Genomic DNA, 16,003 nt, shown 5'->3' on the forward strand with positions numbered 1-16,003 from the left:
TCATTTGATTTTTTGGTTTGATTTTTGGTGAAAACCAAATTAATCAGAAAATTAAACAAAGTCAATTTAAAACGCCAAATTAAATTTGATTAACTAAATTAACTGAAACCGAATTAACTATCAGTTAGTCAAAATATATATGCAAAACATTATTTTAGATTAGAAATGCATAATCAAATACAATCACAACCATTAATTAATGATATTTTATTATTCAAGAGAATTGAACACTGAAAATTAAAATGTTAAAAAATAAAAGCTAAATATTCAACTGAAAACTGAAATAATCAAACCAAAAGTCAAAAAGAATCCAAAAACAAAGAATCAGAAGTGAGGAGCCGGCGGACTGCTCCAGCGCCCGGAGCAAAAGGTAATACGGGATAACGGGTCTTTTAGGTCCTTAGCTGTCATTCTTGCCATCCCAAATCCACACCTTTCAAATTTAAACGTTCAAGAAAAGCTGCTGAGAAACACATCACCAAAAATGATCATATTTTCAAACATTAATTAATTGTGTTAAATGTGAATTATCTATTGGATTTCTAACCAACAGTTTGAGTTGCATCAATTGGAAGTTTTCAATTCAATGCTGACGACGAACATTCTGAAATCTCAGCCTCCATAAATAGCTAACACTTTCATCATTAGCTTCACATTCAAGAGCACCCTTTTTCTCTCCAGCCATCTTCTTCTTCTTCTTCTTCATCAATGGCGTCTCCATTTCTCTTCCCCTTAACCCAATCCACTGTAATGCCCGACCCTTCATCTTTCTTCTCCCCCAACCTCCTCTCTTCCCCTCTTCCCACCAACTCCTTCTTCCAGAACTTCGTCCTCAACAATGGCGATCAACACGAATACTTCCATCCTTACCTCGTTAAATCCGCTAACTCTTCTCTTTCTCTCTCCTACCCTCTCATGTTCTTCTCCACCGCCCTCTTGTACCAGGTCTTCGTCCCTGATCTCACCATCTCCTCTAAATCGAACTCTCGATACAGTTCCTCTAATATATCACATGTCGTCTCGTCTTATAGCGATCTCAGTGTCACTCTTGAGCTTCCCTCTTCCAACCTCCGATTCTTTCTCGTGAAAGGAAGCCCCTTTGTCACCGCCGAGGTTACACGGCGGACGTCGCTTTCTATCTCCACCGTCCACGGCATTGTGTCGTTGTCGTCCGGTGATTCTCTCATGAAACACACCATAAGGCTTGATAACAACCAGACGTGGCTCATCTATGCTTCTTCGCCGGTCCGTTTTAGGCGCACCTCGTCGTCGGAGATTACCTCCGATAAGGGGTTTTATGGGATCATTCGGATTGCGGCTTTGCCGGATTCTGAGAATCCCAAGTCCGAGAAAACTTTGGATCAATTCAGTTCTTGCTACCCTGTTTCTGGGGACGCCGCTCTGAAGAAACCCTATCGTGTTGAGTATAAATTTCAGAATAGAAGGTCTGGAGCTTTGCTTATGCTCGCACACCCACTTCATCTCAGGCTTCTTTCTGACAAAGAAAGCGATTGTACCATCATTCACGATTTCAAGTACAGAAGTATCGACGGCGATCTCGTCGGAGTCGTCGGAGCTTCATGGGTTCTAAAAATAAACCCAATTCCTGTAACTTGGCATTCGACAAAAGGAATCAAACAAGATTCCTCCAAAGAAATCATCTCAGCTCTAGTTAAAGACGTGAACGATCTGAATCCATCAAACATATCAACGAATTCGTCTTATTACTACGGGAAGCGTGTCGCCAGAGCTGCGAGACTCGCACTTATAGCAGAGGAAGTATCATATCCTGAAGTAATCCCAAAAGTCAAGAACTTTCTGAAGCAATCCATCGAGCCATGGTTGTACGGAACATTCAAAGGAAATGGTTTCCTCTACGAGAAAGAGTGGAAAGGACTTGTTACTAAACAAGGATCTACAAGTACAAGTGCAGATTTTGGATTTGGGATTTACAACGATCATCATTATCACATAGGTTACTTCATATACGGAATGGCTGTTCTTGCTAAGATCGATCCAGACTGGGGTGAAAAACACAAGCCTCAAGCTTATTCATTAGTTGAAGATTACTTCAACCTGGGAGGGAAATCAAACTCAAACCCATATTATACTCGTTTGAGATGTTTTGATCTTTATAGTTTGCATTCGTGGGCTGCTGGTTTGACAGAGTTTGAACATGGCAGAAACCAAGAGAGTACAAGTGAAGCAGTGAATGCCTACTATGCAGCAGCCTTAATGGGTTTAGTATATGAAGATTCAGACTTGATGGCCACTGGTTCAACCCTCACAGCTCTGGAGATTCTTGCAGCTCAAACATGGTGGCATGTGGAAGAATCAAACAAAATGTATGAAGAAGAGTTTGTGAAGGAGAATAGGATTGTGGGGATCTTGTGGTCTAACAAGAGAGACAGTGCATTATGGTGGGCTTCTGCAGATTGCAGATCTTGCAGACTTCTGATTCAAGTTCTGCCAATAACGCCAATCACAGAAGTGTTATTCTCTAATGTGGGATACACGAAGGAGCTTGTGGAATGGACAGAGCCTGAGTTGAAAAATGCTGAAGAATCAAGGAAAGGGTTTGCTTTTGCATTGGAAGGGATCTATGATCAGGAAAATGCATTGAAGAAAATCAGAAAGTTGAAAGGTTTCGATGATGGGAATTCTTTGACCAATCTCCTTTGGTGGGTTCACAGCAGAGGAAACGGGAATCTTTACAAATATTAAAAACAGGGGACTCTCTGATTTTGCATTGGAAGGGATCTATGATCAGGAAAATGCATTGAAGAAAATCAGAAAGTTGAAAGGTTTCGATGATGGGAATTCTTTGACCAATCTCCTTTGGTGGGTTCACAGCAGAGGAAACGGGAATCTTTACAAATATTAAAAACAGGGGACTCTCTGATTTCATGTAATGTTGTTAGTTGTTTTTTTTGTTTGCTCATCATTTGGAAGCATTCGTTTCTGAATTCTTATGTCTGCTTTCCATTTCCACATTCAAAGGAAAATGTTAACTAATGTTTCTGATGTACTTTTTTTTTTATTTAATTGTGTAATCTTATTGGAATTTGAAATAATAATTAACAATAATAATTAGGTTTCTGGTTATTGCTAGATATATTCAAAGCTCTATCTAGCGGAAATGTTATCTGCTAAGAGAGGAAGAAAGTCCGAGTTATGTACTTTGTACAGTGAGCAAGAAGTCAATGGATTTACAGATATTATTGAATCTGATTCCGATCATTATTACATAATTTATTTTAAAATTTTATTGGCTTTATATATTTTATATATTTCTAGAAGGTGTAAAAGTCTAAAATTATTTGTTGAACTACGATCATACATGTAAGGGAAAGTCAACGCCGTAAAAGAAAATTAAAATGAGATATAATAATTCTGTAGATGGATAACAGTTTTTTTTATGCTCCTAATCCTAGATTAAAAAAAAAAGAGCTAGTATTCAATGATGTTAAAAAATATAAAATTATTTGTTGAACTACGATCATACATGTAAGGGAAAGTCAACGCTTTAAAAGAAAATTAAAATGAGATATAATAATTTTGTAGATGGATAAAATTTTTTATGCTCCTAATCCTAGATTAAAAAAAAAATCTAGTATTCAATGATGTTAAAAATTTAATATCTTTATTTTTTGAAAAATGTTTTTATTTTAAATACTAAACAAGGACTTAAAGAAGTAATCATAAATTCCACATCAAAATTCTTCTAAAGTCAATACCCAAAAAAAAAATTCTACTAAAGTCATTTAGTTTTGTGTAACAAGAACATTCATCCTACAAGAACTACTCCCCTTTCAAGTCATTTAGTTAAGGATCAAAGTTAGGTTTTATTACCTATATACCACGTTTTGACTGTTTAAACACAAAATCTTAAATCGTAATATTTGTAACTGCTAAAAAAATTCCTACGAAAGTTACTGAAAATTGAGCTCGACAATACTTAAATTTGACTTAGTGAGATAGCCATATAAAAAAATCAAGTTTTATTTATTCATTTATTATAAATTTTAACTAAGTTAATGTTAAATCTTGAGGGTTTACCAGAAAAACAAAAGACACAAAAAATATTTATGAAAATACTTACAAATACACTGATAACAAATGTATAATTCAAAATTCACACTAATGTAATCAAGTGCGAATTAGCCCGTTTGGTTCATTGAATCATAAGTAATAGAATGTAATATAATAGGAGGGAATGTAATGTATTGTAAAGATGATTACAATAAGTTTGTTTGGTTTAATATTAGAAATCTGAAAAAGGTAATAATTTTTAAATTAATCTTAATAATTATAAAAACAAAAAGGACTAAAATATCCTTATCACATTTTTCTCTTACCCCCTTCCCTTCCATCATCGCCTCCCCCCTCTTTTTTTTCATTGGTTGTTGCCATAACCAATGTCTAGAAACATAATCAAGGCAAAATGATTCAAAAAGCTAAAAACAAAAATGAAATCATTGGATGGAAGATAAAAGAGGGATCAGGACTACGGCAAAAAACGAGGTAGAGAGCTACTAAAGTTTATGTATATTGCCAGTCCTAAATGTCATTAATTTGTTTTGTTGCCTTCTGATCCAAATGAAAAGGGTCAAGTATTGCCATTATCTAATTGATTCATCGCTTAATGATTTGTAAGGCCAAAAAAGTTTGTTCAAATGAGTAACCACATCTTTCTTTTTTTTTCCTGCTACTATTTTACCCACTTTTTCTAGTCTTTTTGTTCATGGTTTTCACTTGAAGTTGTTTCCATGGTTTTCACTAAGAATTCAGGATGAGTTTTCAAGGTCTACATGGAAGACCCAAATATCTTGGTTCCTAAACTTAATCACCATTGCCGAGTGGGGAGGTTGATGGTGGTGGCAAAGTTCATGAATAGGAGGAGTTTAATGAGTGGCGGCACTCATTAGGGATGAAGCTATGACACCCATAATGATAAAGCTCAACAGTGGTAATGAAAATGGAGGAGAAGGGTAGTGGATGAAGAGATGCATGAGCAGGTGGTTGTGTGGTCAGGGAGACTATGGAGGAGGCGGGGGCAAAAAATGTCTTTTTACCATATTCCCACATGTTGTAATTCTTATTCACATATTCCACCAGTGTAATCCTGATTCTTGTAGTCCAACCAAACGTGCCATTAGTTTTGGATATATGTAAACCTTGTTAGATTTTTTTTTAATTATTTTTGGAAGTGTTCGTTTATGATTGCTTTCCACATAAAGAAAAGAAAAGAAAAGAAAAGAAAAGAGAAAGAGAAAGAGAAAGGAAAAATTAAAAGGTTACGCAACGTTCCTGATGCATCATTGTAAAGCACTTGCAGGCTTACTCTTTATTTATTTAATTATGTAATCTTATTGGAATTTCAGATCATGTCTAATATTGGTAATAAAATTTCTGTTTTTGTTTTTAAAACTATGCTAAAATCTTAAATCCTTACAGCTTAGACTTAACTCATTTTTCTGCCCCAAATTTGCCGCCATCATTGCAATGTCCCTATTTACACTTATTTTTATTGTTTGGTTTCTAAGTGTCATTTTCCTAAAAGTCAATGCTATATTTATTTGATCATTATCTCCAATATTTATTTCAAAATTTTATCAGTCTAGTATATTTCTAGATGGTCCAAAACTATTTGTTGAACAATCCATGATTATGCATTCGTGGAGAATTCAATGTTTTCATTTTAAATAAAAAAGTTAAAAAATTTTTTATAAAAACTAAAAGTATTTTCTACCAACAGAGATAAATCTGACACAAAATATTAAAATTTTAAAGCACAGAGTAATCTATTCCCAGGCCATAACTCTATTTCTTCCAAGGCTTTAAAATTGAATTTCTCAATTATTTATTTAAAAGCTGGTAAAACAAAATACAGCGAAAGGATTTTGAGGTGATAAATTCATGCTGTTAGTAATTTGTTATTGAGATTTTTTTTGTGTGATTATATTCTTTTCTTAAGATCTTATAATAATTTTTCCTGAAGAAAATAAGTAATGAGGAGATAAATTTTGCAAAAGTAGGAAATTAAATTAAATGTGTAGAGAGTATCTTCCGTTCCTTAAATTGCAAACTTCTTTTGCTTTTGAGGAAAGTCAATTTGGTAATTCTCATTATCTTCATTAACCAAATGGTCATTATTTATCTTTTTAAATTATGAGGGTGTTTGGATTGTATAAAAAATATTTTTAAAAAGTATTTTTTTTTAAATCTAGACAAATTCTTTTATATATTTATTTCGTATACTGTAAAAATATTTTTAAAATTATAGTTTTATTTTCACCAATATATGCCTATAATGAATATAAATCATTTTAAATTAACTTTATCTTTATCTTTTTGTCTTTACCTAAAATCTAGTCACCATAGCTCCAAAAGAGAGAGAATAACGGCATGCCTTTCTTGGACACCAACGTTCAGAAACCCAAGTTTCTTTCTTGAATTCATCAAACAAACACACATTCCCAGTCCAAGATTCCTTTATTATTATTCCCACTTTCATATTGCCATTATCTGATTGATTTTATACAGGAGATTTTTTAATTAAAGTATTAATTTATTTATTGTTCTGAAAAGCCAAATTAAAAAATAGTAGCAACGAAAGTTTTTCTTTTGTGAAGCACAAACTCTTCCTTCAAACAATTCGTTCAATTACACAAAAACCTTTTCGGTTATCTAACTGTTGGAAAAAGCACAGGAACGTTATTTTATGTAACCTAGTATTAACACCTGTTTTTATATATATATATATATATATATATATCATATGACAATTTAATCCTTAAGCATATTGCTTAAAACTTCAACGCAAAGTATACTTTCTTTTGGGGGCAGGGGATCGAATATATACTCTATGAAATTATTTTCTTATTCCTCCTATTCTAAATGAAAAAGTTAGTTGATAAATTTGTTTTGGTTCTAAACAATAGTATAATACATATAAATAATTGACTTAATATATTTTTAATAATTATAAATTAGTTGCCTAGCTACTACGCCAATAGAGTGTCATATTTTGTTTTCATATACAGAACTATTCATTCATCAATCCCTTTCTTTTTGCATAGGTTTACTCTTCCACGGCATATAACCAATCTTTCATCCCCGCTTCCAACTAACTTAACCGTCAATTCCAATTCCAAACAAATCCAACCAAACCCACTTTTGTCTAACTTACCTACTAATATGCCAAGGTTCGGAAGAAAAATTGAAAAAGAAATCAGTAGATTCTTTGGAAGACGCAAAAAGTCCCCACCACCGCCACCACCTCCGCCGCCTCCTCCACCGCCACCGCCGCCACCACCGCCACCGCTGCCTCCTCCTCCTCCTCCTTCACCACCACCGCCACCGCCTTCTCCCCCGCCTCCTCCTTCATCACCACCAAAGCCTCAGAAGGTATTAAACACTCCATTTCTCTTCCCTCAAGTTCAATCCACAATTGTCCCTGATCCCTCCAAGTTCTTCGTCCCTAGCCTTCTTTCAACCCCACTTCCTACTAACTCCTTTTTCCAGAACTTCGTTCTCAACAATGTCGAACCTGAATACATTCATCCCTACATCATTAAACCCTGTCTCTCCTCCCTTTCTCTCTCCTACCCATCTCGCTCCTCCACCTCTACTTTTATTTCACAGATTTTCACCGCTGATCTCACCATCTCTGCCTCAGAGGTAACTGATCATCATTCCCAGAAGACGCATGTAATCTCTTCCTTCAGTGACCTTGGTGTCACTTTGGAATTTCCCTCCTCCAATATGCAATTCTTTCTTGTTAGAGGAAGTCCCTTTTTAACTGTAAATGTGACGAATCAAACAGTAATTTCAATTTCCACTGTTCATTCTATCCTTTCGCTTTCTTCCAATAATGCCTCGCTCACCAAATATACCCTTCAGCTCAGCAATGGTCAAACATGGCTTATATACACCTCATCACCCATTGGTTTGAACCACGATCCCTCAAAGATTACATCTGAAGAGTTTTCGGGGATAATCAGGATAGCTCTGTTGCCAGATTCGAATCCAAAACTTGAAACGATCCTTAATCAGTTCTGCTTTTGTTATCCTGTATCTGGGGATGCCACATTCAGAATGCCATTCTCTTTGGAATATAAATGGGAAAAGAGAGGTTGGGGAGATTTGTTAATGTTAGCCCACCCTCTTCATCTTCAACTTCTATCTGCTAATGACTGCGAAATTACTATTCTAAATGATTTCAAGTACAGAAGCATCGATGGTGAACTTGTTGGAGTCGTTGGAGACTCATGGGTATTGAAGACAAAGCCTGTTCCTATTACTTGGCATTCAACCAGAGAAATCAACCAAAATTCTTATGATGAGATTGTTTCAGCACTTTCTGAAGATATCGATGCTTTGAATAACCCATCAAGAACAAAAACAATACCACCATCTTGCTATTTTTCTGGGAAATCAATTGCAAGAGCAGCAAGGTTAGGTTTGATAGCTGAAGAAATGAGTTTTCCAGAAGCCATTCCTGCAGTAACCCAGTTCTTGAAAGAGACCATGGAGCCATGGTTGGATGGTACTTTTGATGAAAATGGCTTTTTATATGACACAAAATGGAAAGGAATCATCACAAAACAAGGCTCTAAAGATGCAGACGAAGATTTTGGTTTTGGAATTTACAATGATCACCATTACCATCTAGGATACTTTCTATATGGAATAGCAGTTCTTGCAAAGATTGATCCAGCCTGGGGAAGAAAGTACAGACCACAAGCTTATTCATTAATGGCAGATTTCATGAACTTGGGAAGAAAATCAAACTCAAACTATCCTCGATTAAGATGCTTTGATCTGTACAAGTTACACTCTTGGGCTGGAGGCTTATCTGAATTTGCAGATGGAAGAAACCAAGAGAGCACAAGTGAGGCCGTGAACGCATACTATTCAGCAGCATTAATGGGTTTAGCATATGGTGACACCAATCTGGTAGCCATTGGAGCAACATTAACAGCTCTTGAAATTCATGCAGCAAAAACATGGTGGCACGTGAAGAAGAAAGAGACAGCAGATTATAAGATGTTGTACGAGGAAGAAGAGTTTACAAAAGAGAACAGACTTGTCGGTGTTTTATGGGCCAACAAGAGAGACAGTGGACTCTGGTTTGCTCCTCCTCAATGGAGAGAATGCAGATTGGGGATTCAAGTTCTGCCATTATTGCCAATCACTGAGGTGTTGCTCTCTGATGTGGGATTTGTGAAGGACCTTGTTGAATGGACATTGCCTGGTTTGAGAAACAGGAAAGGTGTTGCAGAAGGTTGGAAAGGATTCGTTTATGCCATGGAAGGAGTTTATGATAAAGAAAGCGCATTGAAGAAGATTAGAAGCTTGAAAAGTTTTGATGACGGCAACTCATTCTCTAATTTGCTATGGTGGGTTCATAGCAGAGGTGATCGACCAGAAGAAGATGAGTATGGTCATGAAAAATATTCCTGGTTTGATCATTACTGTAATTAAGTTATTATGAGGATGATGATGTTGTGTTTGTGTGTGATGTAAGATATTGGTTATTGTGTGACTCAATTGGCTGAAACATACGAGGGCTTAAGTTTTTTGTTTTTTTTTAGCTGAATATGAGGGCTTAAGTTGAAACGTTCATATTGGGCATTGGGCTATTGGGCCTCGTTAGCACACATTAAAAAAACAAAGTTTTGAATTCATAGTTTTGTTATTAATAATTAATTTTTTTGATAAAAGGACAAATTTAGTTAACCTAAATAAAACGATTACATGAAAAGGCTGACCCAAAACATCTGAAATTGGAAAAGAACAAGAGAAGTAACAACCAAAAAAAACTAAAAACTAAAAACAGGAAAAAAAAAAAACATAGGAAAACATGTGCGATAATACATTCTACAACATCGAACCCATTTTGAGCAAGTTTGTATCGAACATGCAGGGGTTGGGAATTGTAATTCTTGCTCTAAATGAATGAACCGAAAAGCAATTCCTCCGAAAATAAAAACAAAGAAAGAAACTCCCGCAGAAGTTGGACCAAGCATGAGACAGAATTAATTGTCAACATGATGATGAACTTAGCAATTAAAGCTTCTGAGAAATCAGCTCGATATGATAACTTATGAAGAAGGGATTCATAGAAATAAAGTAGAAGTATCACCATCAAAATGCAGTTAATAAGTTTTACAAATTGAACTAAATTATATATTTCGCAATTAATTTTGATTTTATTATTATCATCTGATGTTAGCTTATACGACATATTATTTTATATATTTTGAGCTAATAATAGCTGTTATACTGAAGTTGTAATTTTAAAAAAAAAAATAGTTGCTAATGTTGTAAAAATACCATTTTTTTGAATTTTTAAGAAAACTTGTTATTAAATGTTATACCAAAATTGTTAGTAGAATTACAGAACTTGTTAACGAATTATTGAAATTGTAAAAAAATACTATTTTTTGAATTTCTTAGAAAACTTGTTATTAATTGCTATTCTGAAGTTGTAAAAATACTACTTTTTGAATTTTTTGAAAAACCTGTTGATAACTACCATATTAAACCTGTTGTTAATATCATGCTCCTTTTTATCTAATATGATTATATTGGAACCAATTAATCTCTCATAATTCAGGCATGTCTCATTTTTATTTATACTAATTAGAGCATTTGCAGCTGGAATATGAGATCTAGTAATACTCACTTAATTAGGTCAGTAATAGCATTTGACAGATATTTTGTAATATCTCATGAATGCATTCTTTGATGAATTTCTAATTCATACCATCATATATTTGAGGATCTATACTTGATAATAATAATGCATTCTATATGTTGTCCTTTTCAGCTACTCAATCTCTTCTCCTCATGTTGGAAAAACTTTGTTGATGTTAAAAAAACTTTGTCAAATAACAATTCATTAATCATACCATATGAGTCTCCTAAATTCATTTGTTTCATTTAGAAACATCCTTTCATTTTATTTAGAAACAAGAAGGAGATTCTTTCTCAACATATATCCCAACTTTTTTTTTTAAATATCTATCTATATGCATTGCGGTGGGCTGATAGTAATAAATATTGCACATTTAAACTTCTAAGATCAAAATATTTGGCTCCTGACCAAAAGCCAATTTTTATTAGAAAAATTTGTTGGCTTGATATGTATAAGTGCTATAAAATGTCAAATCAAATATGCCAACACTGAAATAGAGATCTTGTTCTCAAAAGTATTGATCTAGCTACTTCTTGAGGCTTTAATAAATTATTTTGCTTGATCATTCTATTAAGCAGGCTTTTCAACAATTTCCTAATAAATATATGATAATCATTAAAAAGCTAAGATATGAACTCATTAGTGTTTGCAATAGAAATTTTCTAGATTGCACTTTTCTGGAAATATGCACTCAACATATATAATGTTTTACTCCATTATTCTTGCAAACTTCAAGTTGCACCATGATAATAACACATGTAACCATTTTATAGAAGTATCTATCAAATTTATTAAATACTTGTATGATTTACATGCTATCTGTATGAGCCCACATATTTGAATTTGATATATTTCCAGAAATATTGAGATCCATTCCCATCATACCTAGTGATATCAACATAATCAATTTTTCTTTAAGAACAAGAATGATATGAACTCTTGAATCATATAATATGTTGTTTATTCATGAAGAATCTTCTGATTCTTCAATGGATGTCAATAATAATCATCAATAATTTGTTACATCATATATATATGATTCATAATGATCAAACAAGACACACCAACTATAAATCTAATTGGGCAAGTAAACTTCTGGTTTACTGTAACAAATTTCTTATACAAGTAAAACTCTATCTAACATCAACTCATACTTGTATTAATTCAATTTGAAGTTTTGATATAGATCAATAGGTCATATTTTTTACTATCAATTCTTCGTCTGCCCAAAAAAAAATTTACGTTAGTTCTTCAGGAACTATATTAATATTTTTACACATAGTTCTTCAGGAGCTATGTAATTTGAGAAGAATAAGGAGACAAATCCATCTTAATAAGATTGTAATACATAATACTCCTCCGGTCCTTATTATAAGACCCAATTTGACTTTTTATTTGGTCCTAATTATAAGACCCAATCCATTTTGTCTCTTATATTTATGCATTTTTTTCCAAGATAATCCTTCTAATAATGATAGTTTTAGCCAATATACTTAATTAGCAAGGATATTTTAGGAATGACAACACTTATTTATTATAAATAACCAACTTAACTTACTTCCTTAATCTCCTCAAATAAGTCAATTGGGTCTTATAATTAGGACCGGAGGAGTAATAAATAGTTATGAGCATCATAAGTTTAACTTGTAATGTATATAGAATTTACACATACTGCAAAGATGATTTTGTCCAACCAATCAAAATTAATATCAATTATTTATAATAAATTTTCTCATAAAGTTAAATAACTTTCCATTCACTCAATTCAAATGCGACATAAATATATGATTTTTTGGCTCAAATGTTACAGTAAAAACTAATCTAATTTAGATATACAATTTTCTTTTATGCTTTTTTAAAATGTATGAACTTAAAGAATTAAATAATATTTGAATTAATCCCATAATCATAATTTTTTAAACTATAATTATCATTTTCACGTGCTTAATTTATTCTTATAAACAAACTTATATAATTAAAAAGAAAACAAATATGAAAGATCTTTTAAAATAAACTTTCTGAGAATGAAGTGTAAAATTGAACTTATTGTCAAAACTTCTTAACATTAATATATATTATTTATTTAATTTGTAATACTCAAAATATAACTTTTGAAAAATTACTTACATGTTGTATGAATGCTTAACTTTTCTTCTCAACTAATTTCTTATTTAGTTAAACTCAAAACAGTTTATAATGCTCATAATAAAATTTATTGTCAATAAATCACAATAAATCATTCAAACTAAGATCATACAAATAGCATATAAATAAACAAAATATGAACAATATATCATTTCTTTAATTTGTGCACAAATAGCATAATAAAGTACTAATATCATAATATGATCATCTTTTTGGCTATTCTAGTGATATGAAAATAAATTATATTCACAATTCATATTCATAAATATGCAAGTAAATTGGCACAATAAATTAACATTTCAAAGTGAGTAATAACTACTTTTAATATTTATCAATATCTTAATATCAAATACTTATAATAATATATTTCTACCAATCAATCACAAGAAATTTAAAATAATATTATATAACCTCCTGGATATAGCCTTCTGGGCTAATGATTATATTTTTCAACTTTGACTAATTTGAGCATATTTCTCTATAAGACATTACTTTAGGCATCATAACTACATTGTCATACTTTACATAATATCTCTTGATCTTTTGATTTTATAACCAATTTTAACACTTGCTTTCAATAGATTGGCACATATATTTGTTCATATGACTTTTGGTCATATTACGACATTTGCTCATAATTGTTTTTGACTATAGAGGTATCAATATTTCCTCAATTATGGTTCAATAGCTAAAATCAAAGATTATTGCCATTCAATTATTAATTCCAATAGTACAATGTAGGCATGCTCTTTATCACTCTTATAGACATGTTCTTTACTTTCAGTAGCATATAATCAATTTCTCCAAATATTAGTATTCGGGGCTATAGTAAAAATCTTTCAAATAAAGCTCTTTTATGCCATTTGATGTTAGAACTATTAGCCTTCGAGGCGTTGATATTTGTCACCATGTAACTGTCAGGGTTTTGATATTTGTTACCATTAGATCATCAAAATGTCATAAATTTTTCTTGTTATGCCATTTAAAGGCACTCATAGTGTCCTTTAATAGAAGAACAATTGAAAGAGTAATATGATTTCTAGTCATCTAATTACAGGATCAAAAGTATTATAACTTCTAGCCATTCAATAAAATGAGATTAAAATAATACTATAATAAAATAAAATAAATAAATTCAATTCATAATCAAATAAACAAATAAATCCAAATATAAATAACATTATATAATCATATATATAATACTGTAATAGATATAAAACAACATAATATAAACCAAACATATATGTGTAAACAAACAATAAAACAAGAAGTATGGAAAAATAAATAAATAAATAACACAATATCACGATGAGGAGATAATAGAATTAAAATGTATAGAAAGAATAAATTAATAAATAACATAATATATAGCAAATGTATAGAAAATCAAAATTACAGATGATAATAGGATAAAAAGAATTATTGAGTAAGGGAAAGTTAATAGAGAGTAATATACCATAAGAATACATTAATTTACAAAAGGTATACCTGAAATCTTCAAAGCAAACTCGTGCTGATAATGTGTTATGGAAATAAGGAAGTTAGAGAGCAGAAAGAGGATAGCAAGACACGAACTGGGAGAGAAAACAAGGAGTATTTCTTATATACATATATGGGTACAAATGCCTTGTATATGGCTTCTATTTATAGCCCCCAACCACAAAAGTCTAATCTAAGAGTTACAAGAAATGAATAAGGGAATAATGACAATAAACATGAAAAACTCCTCTAAAGTCATTCATTGGAGGAGTTATGGGTTTAAGACGCTCAAAGATCAAAAGTCCTGTGAAGAATTCCAAGAGTTGGGGGTTATGGACATCCACATATATACAATATTTATAACAAAACCCATCTTTTTATTTTTAACCTTATTAAATTATATGTCAATTATTATATTTTTTGTAATAAAATTCTATTCATTATCTCTTGTATACCTTCGTTACAAACAAAGATATAATTGCATAATATTTATAGCTTGCACAATTATTAATTTTAATTAACATTTTAAATAGTGTGGTTTTAGTAGTTGTTTCTTGGGAAAAAAAAAGAACAAAAAATAGTATTACTATAAATATGACATATGATGATTGTTATTTGAAGGTTATTTCTCTGATCTGATTCTATTTATAAGTCATTCTCAGCATGTTTAATTGTAATCAAGAAAAATATTAAATCATGTTAACTTTGTTTTAAAATTTAATAACTTTTTAATTCTATCCCTATTTAATATACACTATACTCCATGAGAACAAAGTATGCACAATAGTAAATAAATAGTAAAATTATACATTTATATAAAAATTTAACAATGTGATTAATAAATCGGACAAAAAAAATTTCGTCCTCCACCTTAAAGCAAGATTAAGGAGTATATAAATTTTTGCATTCTATGCTTATCAGACCCAATCAAAAAAAGTCACAAATTAATTAACAAAAAAAAATTATGACTAACAATAGTTGTCCAATTAATAAGGAATTGATTTATAACCCATAATATTTAGAATTCATATCTCACTACTAATATTAACGTCTTATTAATAGGTGATTTGTAAATACATCAATAAATTAGTTATCTAACTCTTATTAAAAACTAAAAAATAGTGTCATTTATATATTCGTGGTCAAGGGAGATGGTCTAAAGATTCCCTTGGCGGGTGTGATCCCTTCGGCGTATGGAAATGGTCGGGTAAGCTGCAAAACTGCTGAGGGAGGCAGCATTATATATTCCACTCTCGCCATACGGCCCAATGCCCCCATGTGGCAAGTCAAAGCATACCTTTCCGTTCCCTCAACCTTTATTCATAAATATTCTCCTTAGTTAAATGTAAGAATAATATGAATAAATAATTAAACACTGCGTACCTCCTCTATATAATGAGTTTCCTCACACCTGACGCGCTTCAATTTAATTAGTCTGTCAGACTGGTTCCAGGAAAATCTTAGTTGCAGGAAAACCAATCCTCAGTGATGTGTACTGTTTGGAGTTCCATGTTGGAAGCTATGGCACGCACGCACTACATTCATTTTCCACAATGAGAGGACTTCTCGTTTACCGGCTGCTCAACTAGGCTGTTTCTTTCACTGATCACATCATTAGGGCCAAAGACTCTTGTAGCCACTTGAACTGACTCTCTAGTCTAGGCGTTCTGGCTT

At 32.2% G+C, this 16,003-nt stretch overlaps 2 protein-coding genes across 2 annotated transcripts; both read left to right on the plus strand.

The window, feature by feature from the left end:
* Positions 1-651: 651 nt before the first annotated feature.
* LOC114726932 (endo-1,3(4)-beta-glucanase 2-like) lies at positions 652-2,724 on the plus strand. Its single transcript, XM_028913646.1, has one exon. It carries the CDS (start codon positions 709-711, stop codon positions 2,722-2,724), a length of 2,016 nt encoding a protein of 671 aa, XP_028769479.1. The 5' UTR covers positions 652-708.
* A 4,476-nt stretch (positions 2,725-7,200) lies between these two features.
* On the plus strand, positions 7,201-9,489 carry LOC114726933 (probable endo-1,3(4)-beta-glucanase ARB_01444). Its single transcript, XM_028913647.1, has one exon. It carries the CDS (start codon positions 7,201-7,203, stop codon positions 9,487-9,489), a length of 2,289 nt encoding a protein of 762 aa, XP_028769480.1.
* The last annotated feature ends 6,514 nt before the right edge of the window (positions 9,490-16,003 follow it).

Source organism: Neltuma alba, unplaced genomic scaffold (assembly GCF_004799145.2).
Source record: "Neltuma alba isolate B1F8T4 unplaced genomic scaffold, ASM479914v2 tig00012413_pilon, whole genome shotgun sequence".
NCBI classification, from domain to species: Eukaryota; Viridiplantae; Streptophyta; class Magnoliopsida; order Fabales; family Fabaceae; genus Neltuma; species Neltuma alba.

Excerpts from the sequence above, each read along its gene's own strand:
- LOC114726932 (XM_028913646.1), top strand. The coding sequence starts at position 709 with ATGGCGTCTCCATTTCTCTTCCCCTTAACCCAATCCACTGTAATGCCC.
- LOC114726933 (XM_028913647.1), top strand. The coding sequence starts at position 7,201 with ATGCCAAGGTTCGGAAGAAAAATTGAAAAAGAAATCAGTAGATTCTTT.